Source organism: Mastacembelus armatus, chromosome 8 (genome assembly GCF_900324485.2).
Source record: "Mastacembelus armatus chromosome 8, fMasArm1.2, whole genome shotgun sequence".
Classification (NCBI taxonomy): Eukaryota; Metazoa; Chordata; class Actinopteri; order Synbranchiformes; family Mastacembelidae; genus Mastacembelus; species Mastacembelus armatus.
The window spans coordinates 19104119-19113468 of record NC_046640.1 but is presented as its reverse complement, the minus strand read 5'-3'; the positions used below and the strand labels follow the sequence as shown (position 1 = coordinate 19113468).

Below are 9350 nucleotides of genomic sequence, written 5' to 3'. Positions count from 1 at the left end.
ACCCCTGCACCTGCTGAGAACCGACACCGTCAATGGTGCTAGCATGGCCTTCATCAATCACTCCGCTGAATGCAACACACACCTTAAAGTTATGAAAATACGGTAATGCTAGCACTATCTCACCCTGTGCTCATCTGGCAGAATCAGTCAGTCTTAGAGGTGAGTGTCTTTTCATGGACAAACAAGGCTGAAAACTTTGAGAAACATTGAGTTATATTATTATTGTCATTCCCACTGTCCAGCCCTAACACAGCTGGTGAGAGTTTGGTTCACTGCTGAGAGTGAGACTCCAGTGGGAGGAGAACTTTACATGTTTTAGCACAGGTTCTTATGTATCAAACTGGTCTCTGTAGATGTGGCACCAGAGTGGTTGTGGTAGGTGTGACGACTATTAAGATGGAGCAAGTGCATAAAGTATTATAGTTCCGTGTATGTGTGTGTGTCTGGCTGAAATCACTCTCTCTATAATTAAACTCTAACCCTATCTACCACACTTTAATAAATGCTAATTCAGTGGAAATAAGAAGGTGAACAGATTATGGCTTAGAGCTGCCCACAGCAGAGAGCTCAGTTACGAGGGGCTGAAAAGGTTAGGTTATTTCCTACAATGGGCTATTTGTAAAATCTTTCCAAAAACTATCACCGCCATATCCAGTGGGAGACTAACCTTTTGTCTCACTTGGAACAAACCTTGCAGAACACCAAAAAAGTCACATTAAAATTCATTTTGTATTCACCAGCAATAGCTCATCAGGGTATAATGCTCTAGTGTTAATAGTTGCACTTCCTCATGTGCTGTTAACCAACACAAGCATTAGGTGTTCTTGTGTATAGTAGCAATCATTCACTGTACAATAAAATCAAAATGAATCCACTTACCAGACTGCAAACTACCTGAGCAGGCTCTTTACTCATAGTGGCTGCCTTACATTAACACTCAAGTCAGATATGACACTTTCTGCTGGAATGATCTCCTGTCAAGGTCATCTCTGCAATTGTGTAACAGCTTTGTAGGTAAGAAAATGCTCTGCTGTACAGCCGGAAAACATTTGTTGTTTTCAAAATGTGGCACAAATAAAAGTGACAGGGAGCACTATGCAGATAAAACTGCAGAACAGGCCATGTGTGCTCAAACACCATTTTTCTGTTGATCTTTAGTGCCTCCTAGTGGTCATAGTAAAGTGTTGCAAGATGCTGCACGGCATTGCATATGCTGCGCAATTTGGAATCTAAACCACCTTCTCCTTATTAAAATATTTCCACAGTTTTGCATCTCTGACAACAGTTAGATAACAAGTTAACATTTCCAGTTTTAGTCTGTGATTTTACTGTTATTACATATTGTTTTGGCAAATTTAACAGAATTGAACACCAATTATCTTTATAGTTTTTTGTTTTTTTTTTCATGGTGAACTACTATTCTCAGGGTGTCTCAAGAGACTCAGCAAGACTGTGAATGAGACTTCCTCTATCTAACAGTTTCACTTCTCACTAGAACTAACTATCTTAACCATAAACCCAGACTAAACCCAGTCTGTGATATTTTGACCTATCCTTGTCTGTACAAAATGTTAAACAGGTCTTCAGTAAATTTCCACTAAGCACTGCTGCACTTTTCTGCTAAACACAATATGAAACACAATAAATGGTATTAATAGAAAAATTGCAAAAAACATGTCAATAGTGATAGTATGGAGGGAAATGTATTGATTAGTGACTCTAAATTGACCATAGGAGTGAGTGTGAGTGTGTGAGGTTGTTTGTCTCCATGTGGCCCTGTGATGGACTGGTGACCTGTCCAGGGTGTACCCCTGCCTTCCACCCCAAAGAGAGCTGGGATAGGCTCCAGCTGATCCCCTTGACTCTGGTTAAGGAATAAGCAGGTATAGAAAATGGATGGATGGAATCTACCCTGATGTGCCTCTCAGTCACTGATAACAGGTAAACTAAAAGTGATTTTTTTGTGCCAGTCCATGCACTTAAAGCTTGGCAGATGCTAAGATCTTAGTTTGTGTCCTCTAAATGATTCAGTTGCTCCATCATAGTTTTATCTCACAGTTTCAACGAGAGAGTACCGAGCCCTGGAGAGAGGGTAAGAAACTGGATCCATGTTGAGACAATGTTCTCTTCTTGATTTTGGCTGAAATGTCTCTTCTCTTACACACTAATGAACCCATAGTGAATGCCAGATTCCTGAGGAAGTAACAGCCATTTCCTGGTCAGTCAAGCACCACAAGGAGTGTGTGATAAGACAAGAAACACCCCTCTCCACCACCACCACTGCCTGAAACACCAAGAGTTTATCGTCCACACACTCCACCTCTCCCTTCCTGCAGGCTTCCCTTGTTCTTCTGGCTGCTCTTTGACTCTGACTGCCACATCTCATCGGCCATCTGCAGCTGGATTTTCATCTCACAGCTGTAAACCACCATCACTCAGGATGGACGCCAGACCCCCAAAGCTGCCGCTACTGGTTCTCACCAGCCTCCTGCACTTCTGTAAGGACCCACTGCTGTGCTGTTTTAAGGATAAATTACATATTCCTCTAGTAAAACCTTCAGAAAATGGAAATCTCCTGGTTCTCAGTTCTGATTCTCATTTTTTCCCTTTAATCCAAACACAGTGCAGTGTGCCAGAGGACAGCCATGTGAGTATTCTACTGTGGATATAACACTTTTTAATCATTTGTGCAGGGTTTCTCCAGTGTTGAGACAGTTTGATGAAGTTTGTAATAGCTTATAGACAACATGGAGCTGAACCAAACACTGATGTCTTCTTAATGTAACGTGGTTTGTCTGGAGTCAGGTAGAGGTGGTTATAAAGGCATATGTTGACATTTTGTGAAATGATGAGAGGTTTGATATTACTCTCTCAGGTACAGCTAGCGATAAGTTCCAAATATAAGAAAATTGCCTTCAGCACCTCGAAAAGTAACACGAAGTCTTGTACTGGTCATGAGGTTGCAGGCGTAATCAAGAAAGTATATTAGTTATCTTTTTTACACTTGTAGTTTTGTACAGATTAAACAAAAGAGATCCAGCACATTTATGTGCGAACTTCACATGTAGATTGCTAGGAAATCTTTTTGTCTCTTTGTGTTAAGCTAAGCCAGCAGCTGGCTGTCTCTTTATTCACTGCATCTGGTCTGTCAGGTAAAAACATGCTTCCACAAGGCTACGCGGTTTAGGTTTGTGTTATAATTGAGTCCCTGAGGTCTTCGGCCAGGAAACCCCCAGATGGCCTCACACATACGTAAAGACGAGCATGGTGTCATTGTTGAAAGCCTTGTAAAACAGCAGACGTAGATTGTGAGTCATGATCTTTTACTTAAATTTCTCGTTCCAAAGGAACAATGCACTTTCTCGCTCCGTACTGTTTGTAAGGTGGCTGAGTAAGGCCAGTCGTTCAGTGCCCTCAGTCACTCTACGTCACTGAGCCCTTTGCCCATCCTAACAGCAGGACTTTGCAGATGTGAGCTAAGTGATTGTTTTGTAGCTGCTGAGGCAGGTAACACTGTGTTGCTGCTGAGGGAAAACAGAAGCAGGGATAAATCAACACGGCTCTCCCAGGGGCAGGATTGGGTCAGACATTGTTTGCTGAAGCGTTTTCCTTCCGTCAGCAGCTCCTGCTCACTGTGCAGTAGATTGAGGGGCAGGGAACACCTCCGGACTGTACCTTTATTGTGGGCAGAATAATAAACTCTGTTGTGTGGTATTAATGGCTCAGTTGTTTTTACAGTGAGACATGCAGTCTGAATGTCATCATTTCTTTCCATGTACGTGTTTGTGTGACTGTGGGGCCTACAGCATACATTATAGATACTGTTGGCCTGAAAATCCTACCCAGCAGCTCAGTTCAGAGCGGGACATCAGTGACCCTACGATGTCAGGTCAGTGTCAGTCGTGACAATATCACACACCTGACACATACTTTCCAGCTCACACGGGACGACGTTCCCATCCACTCCACTACGACCACAGAAGACGTAGTTATGTATGAACTCAACCCGGCCAGGGCAGCTGACTCTGGAAGCTACGAATGTCGAGTCACAGTCAAGGACAAGCGCAAAGTCAGCTTCAGCCAAAAACTCGACATCACAGGTAAAGCTGGAGATGACATTTGTCAAAAATAATGGGTTATTATGGTTTCATTTGAGTTTTCTTTATATATATTTGTATATTTGTCATCATGCTGACAGTCTGTTCCTGATTAGGGGACATTTTGGAGATACTGGGTTTTTACACACAGTTTCTAGTAAGCTGATGTATGTGTATGTGACGATGCATGTGTTATATCTAAACAAATGATCAATTTGTACTGTTATGGGTTTTCTCTCCTCAGGCCTGCAGACCCCAATACTGCATTTGGAAAAGACTTCACCCTATGAGAGTGAGGAATTCACGGCCACCTGTAGTGCTCCAGACGAGAAAGGATCCCTCATATTCCGGTTCCACCAGAGATTTCATGGTGAGGATTCTAAGACGATAAAGCAGCCAGCACCCACAGGGAACTCATCAGAGACCACACTGGTGCTGAGGCGGGTTGGAGACAGCTTCCTCTACTGTGACTATGAGATCAACTTGATTTCCGGGCCCAGACGCTCAAACCACAGCGATGAGGTTCAAGTGATAGTCAGAGGTGATTAGATTAAGTTGTTATGCTACCAAGAGAAGATCAGATTGCTTGAAGAACTGACTTATTGTCCTGAGTTTTGTCTTGCAGGACTCCACATTTCGCCGGTCATGAATGTGCTGCCCTCTTCTAATGTCTTTGAGGGTGACGTAATCGAGGTAGTCTGTAAAGTGGTGGGTTCTTTTCCAAAAGTTGAAGTATTTCTGACAAAGGAAAGGAAGATTCTCAAGAAAGGCACAGTTGGCCTCACTTATCGATTCACGGTACAAGAAGACGACTCTGGGGAGCTGGTGTGCAAGGCAGTGTGGAATAATGTGCAAAAAGAAACCTATCAAACAATTACAGTCAGAGGCAAGTGCTACTTTTGAAATATCATATTAATTATAATTTTAAAATAGTAGTACACAATAAAACATACATAGTTTTTTAATGCTTGATATTTGCTGTTTGACCCCAACAGAACTCTTTTCAAAGCCACGTCTGATTATGGAGCCCAAAGACATATTCGATGGAGACCACTTCAAACTGACCTGCTCTGTCTCTATTTACGTTCCTGAGAAGATCAGCAATGAAACTATGCTCTTCGCCATCTACAAAGATAACATCAGGCTCAACAATTCAAACACATATACTGATGAGGCCAAACCTAATAAAAATGGAAACTACACTTGTAAAGTCCAGGCTGGTCCTTTGGGATACCATTTTCTAAAAGAAAGCCAAAAACTTGTTGTTAAAGCCAAAAGTAAGTCATCACCTTGAAATTACTATTAATTCAGTGTTTTGGGGGACAGCAAGGATTTCTTTAGGTTAACGAACGTGTTAATGTTGTCACAGTTAAGCAAGTTCTAACTGTGTTTATCTCTCTTTCACTTTTATGATACACTGACTAACTGGCTAATCATCTTGTTCCTCAGTCCCTGTTTCAGAACCCATGCTGAGTGTGGTGGGGGGTACGCTGGTGTTGGGAAAGCACTTCCAGCTGCTCTGTCACAGTAATAGTGGCACTCTGCCCATCACGTACACCCTGCACGGTCCTGACAGGGTGCCTCAGCGCCGGGTGGTGAGCCAACCAGGGCAACAGGCCATCTTCAACTCCTCAGCCATCTTCAAGAGCTCAGACTTAAAAAACTTTCTTTGCCACGCCAAAAACAGTCAGAACAAACCTCCCAAGCTGGGATTCGGGCAGCAGCTGCAGCATTCAACCAAGGTCATAGGTGTGTTTGATGCAGAATCAGTGACAATGCATTTAGTCAAAAGTGTGTACAATCGCTGGACTGCAGGTCTAAGATGTAAATTCCTTTCTGCAGAGCCTGTATCAAAACCAGTATTGACCATCCTCCCCAGCATGAGTGACATCTCTGAAGGGCAGAAGATGACTCTTGTGTGCTCTGTTGAGAGAGGCACTCTTCCAATCAGCTTCACCTGGTTCCACACAGAGACAAAGGCTGCTCTCAGTTCCCAGACCTCCAAGAAGCTGGAAGACTCCTACAGCGTAGACGATGTCACAGAAGATAACAAAGGGGGATACTACTGTGAGAGCACCAACCCGGCCAACGAAACGAAGCAGAGTCTCACTGTCGTGATTGGAGGTGTGGTTTATCTTCACTCACTAGTGATGAAGATGCTAGTGCACGTGTGGATGTGTCCATCTTTGTCAGGACCAGTTTGAGTTTTAAGGATATATAGGATGGACATTCACAATAGTGTTAGTTATTATTTTCAATTATTATATTTAGTATTTGCATGTGCAAGTAAGAGCTGAGCTACTTTCAGCAGAATATTTGTGAATACTGTTTTATAATACAAATGCATTCAAATTCATTCTGTTGGCAGTGAAGTTGGCTCACTGGAAAAAAGGTCTTATTGCAGCCTCCTGCATCCTGCTCATACTGGCACTGATCCTTGTTATCGCCTTTAAAAGACGTCTCCTTCAATTTAAGAGAAAAACTACTGGGAAGCTGTCAGTGTGAGTAACCTTGCTCAAACATCAGTGTGTTAAAGGTGAAGTAATGTGTGGGTAGAGTGGCAACGCCTGCAGAGCTTCCTGTTTTTTAAAATGTGACTGTGTTTTGTGTCCATCTTGTCATAGGAAGGCAGCTAGCACCAAAGTAGAGCGGCTAAGCCTCACCCAGGCAGAGGTCAATGAGGCTGCCAACGGTAAAGTGGTGCAAATACAGAGCTGCAAACAAATAGCAAAATATAACAAATTCCTATTGTTCGTCTTTTTCACTTTTCAATTTACAACATAAAGGCAGAGCTATAGATTGTGGTGCTTTTTTGTGTTTTTTGTTCAGTCACTCCAGGTATGATAGGAAAGAGTGTTTGGAGTGAACATCAATCAGGCTCTGGTGAGTGGAGTCTAGAATATAGATTTGTTTTTGTATTGATAAGGCTGCATTTTTCAGGAACTCCCATGAAAACACTGATGCTCAGCCCAAAACTTATAGGTTCAGAGGTTTAGAGCTGTGCTGGAGTTTCTAGAAAATATTACATTCATGGGATTTATATGGATATATATAAGAAAAATATAGATTATCACCAGCCTTACTCTTTAAATATTAAATGACTGCTGTACTGTTTAATTTAAAATAATGCTAGATTTTATTTTATTAATGCTGGCCACTGTTTTGTGCTGCAGAGTCTGATGAGCAGAATAGTGTGGCTGCTGCAGAACCTCAGTACACAGAGGTGCCATCCAGACAGGCAGATCCTATCACAGGTGAGACTGCTGCTCAGTTTTAATGTGTGTCTAGTGTACAATCAAATTGAAATTGTTTTCACCTTTAAAACACTGTCTTAAATAATTATTTGTATTTCTTCCATGACAGCTCCAGTAAATGAGGGCACAGACACAGCATACAGTGAAGTTAGGAACTCCCAGCAAGGTACAACTTAAAAACCTGCTCCTCATTCAAATCCTTCTTATGTTGCATGGTGATACAATTGATGCTGACGTTTGAAAAAAAGCGCCAGGAAACAAGATCAGCTCCAACTATAAACATCTGCATTGTTAGTAAAAGAATGTCCCATTAAAAAAGAAGGCTCAGTCACCAGGTGTCCACTTCCTGCTACCGTCAGAGAGAGCTTCCTGTTCCAGTGTGTGCATCCGTTAGACTGATTGAGCAACGCACTCCATTGTTTCACACTCATGGGGAAAACTCTTGTCCATTGTTCAGTCACTGGCTCCTAATAGTTTTAATGTTATGTGTTACATGTTGATGCAGAAGACATGAAGAGTCTTACTGTGTAAGAGTAAAACAATGTCTGTTTTTCTGTAAGAAAATGCTTTTTGGAGCCTACGTACTGGAATAGTTTGGATTTGTGTGACGTGATGTGGCCCCAGTTCCCTGGGAGCAGGTAGTGGTTCATGGCAGTGCAGATGACTATACCAGCCCTTCTTTAATCCTCCTACTCCTTTTGTTTCCTGAGCTTGTCCTTTGTTTTTTGCAGGTGTTCCAGAGCAGATTGATGGCGTAAGTAGCAGGACACACATCATGCATACACTGCATGCAATTCCTACTACAAGGAAATTGCAAGAGTTGCTTTTACTGTATCCTAACTAAAGCTAGAGCTTTAGAATTCTGTGTCTATTTTCCTGCAATTATTACAAAATTACATAGCACTTTCCTTTACTCCATCATTATACTTCTAGTAAACCTTGAAAATTTTTTATCTGGAGATAAGTGTTGACATATACTCCTCTGGATTATAAGACATGTTACTTTATCTCATCATAAAATATCAGTACAAGACTAATTTTTAACAACTCAGTAACTGCTCCTCCTGATGTAAATATTCTCACTACTTCACTCTGTCATGCTGACTGATATAGCTGTCATATCTTGTCTAGTATCAGTATCAGTGGACCCTGCTCAAAGTGGAGCTTTTTTTCTTCATATAAGCCTCATATCCCATCATTTGTCCTCTCTCAGCAGGGGGCAGTGGATTATGCAGAGCTGAATCGTGATACAGATCACCAAGGTCACCACAGTGATCAAACTGCCCAGGAATGCCACGTAGATGAGAGTGACAACTGTGTGGCATAGACAGTGCTGACAACAAGAAATGAAAACTTCAGCCAAACCCAGACTGATAACTGACCAACAAGAATATCCATCTATCCATCCCTCCATCCATTCATCTTTCCATCCATCCATCCATTATTTCTATCACTTATCCTGTAGAGTGAAGCAGGGGGATTGGAGCCAATTCCAGCTGACATTGGACATGAGGTACACCCTGGATATTTATGCTCCCATTCACACCTACGGGTAACCTTCATGTCTTTGGATTGTGGGATGAAGCTAGAGTAGCTTGAGAAAACCCATGCTGGAAAGAGGAGAACATGCAAACACACCACTCACAAAGGCCCCAGTCCCAACAAGAATATTTATTTATCCAGCTTGGTAAGGTTGTATTTACACAGACTTTCACAATTGGCCTCATCCATTGAGGTGATGTGCTATACCTGCAGGTGAAAATTCCTGGTGGATTATGGTTGTATTTCATTGTTTCACTGGTATTTGAAACAACCCAGGGAAAAAGTCTGTGTGAATCTGACTAAATGCAGCTGGAGTCTTTTGCATTGAAAGACCTTTAACAGGCCTAAGCAATAATGTACTTTTTTGGATTCTTGTAACTCTTTGCAAAGAACATTTCACACTGTCAATTTCCTTTCTTTGCCACTGAAGGGCAAATAAAATGTTTTTAAGCGTTCA

The 9350-nt window shown here is 41.9% G+C and overlaps 1 protein-coding gene across 3 annotated transcripts; it reads left to right on the top strand.

Moving 5' to 3' along the window:
* The first annotated feature begins 2261 nt into the window (after positions 1 to 2261).
* pecam1a (platelet and endothelial cell adhesion molecule 1a) lies at positions 2262 to 9350 on the top strand. Of its 3 annotated transcripts, none has more exons than XM_026325899.2 (15): positions 2262 to 2498; positions 2624 to 2647; positions 3807 to 4100; positions 4342 to 4638; positions 4723 to 4983; positions 5093 to 5374; positions 5547 to 5846; positions 5940 to 6221; positions 6466 to 6598; positions 6722 to 6789; positions 6927 to 6980; positions 7271 to 7351; positions 7461 to 7517; positions 8083 to 8105; positions 8568 to 9350. In XM_026325899.2, exons 1-15 carry the CDS (start codon positions 2441 to 2443, stop codon positions 8676 to 8678), a joined length of 2325 nt encoding a protein of 774 aa, XP_026181684.1. In that variant the 5' UTR covers positions 2262 to 2440; the 3' UTR covers positions 8679 to 9350. The 3 variants fall into 3 exon arrangements, with proteins under 3 accessions (XP_026181684.1, XP_026181683.1, XP_026181685.1); XM_026325898.2 differs by having other exon boundaries at positions 2263 to 2498; positions 8565 to 9350; XM_026325900.2 differs by lacking the exons at positions 2262 to 2498; positions 2624 to 2647 and adding an exon at positions 3131 to 3308 and having other exon boundaries at positions 8565 to 9350.

Excerpts from the sequence above, each read along its gene's own strand:
- pecam1a (XM_026325898.2), top strand. The coding sequence starts at position 2,441 with ATGGACGCCAGACCCCCAAAGCTGCCGCTACTGGTTCTCACCAGCCTC. Across the intron at positions 4,639-4,722 it reads GGTTCAAGTGATAGTCAGAG|GACTCCACATTTCGCCGGTC; the intron begins GTGATTAGATTA and ends TTTGTCTTGCAG. Across the intron at positions 6,599-6,721 it reads ACTACTGGGAAGCTGTCAGT|GAAGGCAGCTAGCACCAAAG; the intron begins GTGAGTAACCTT and ends ATCTTGTCATAG.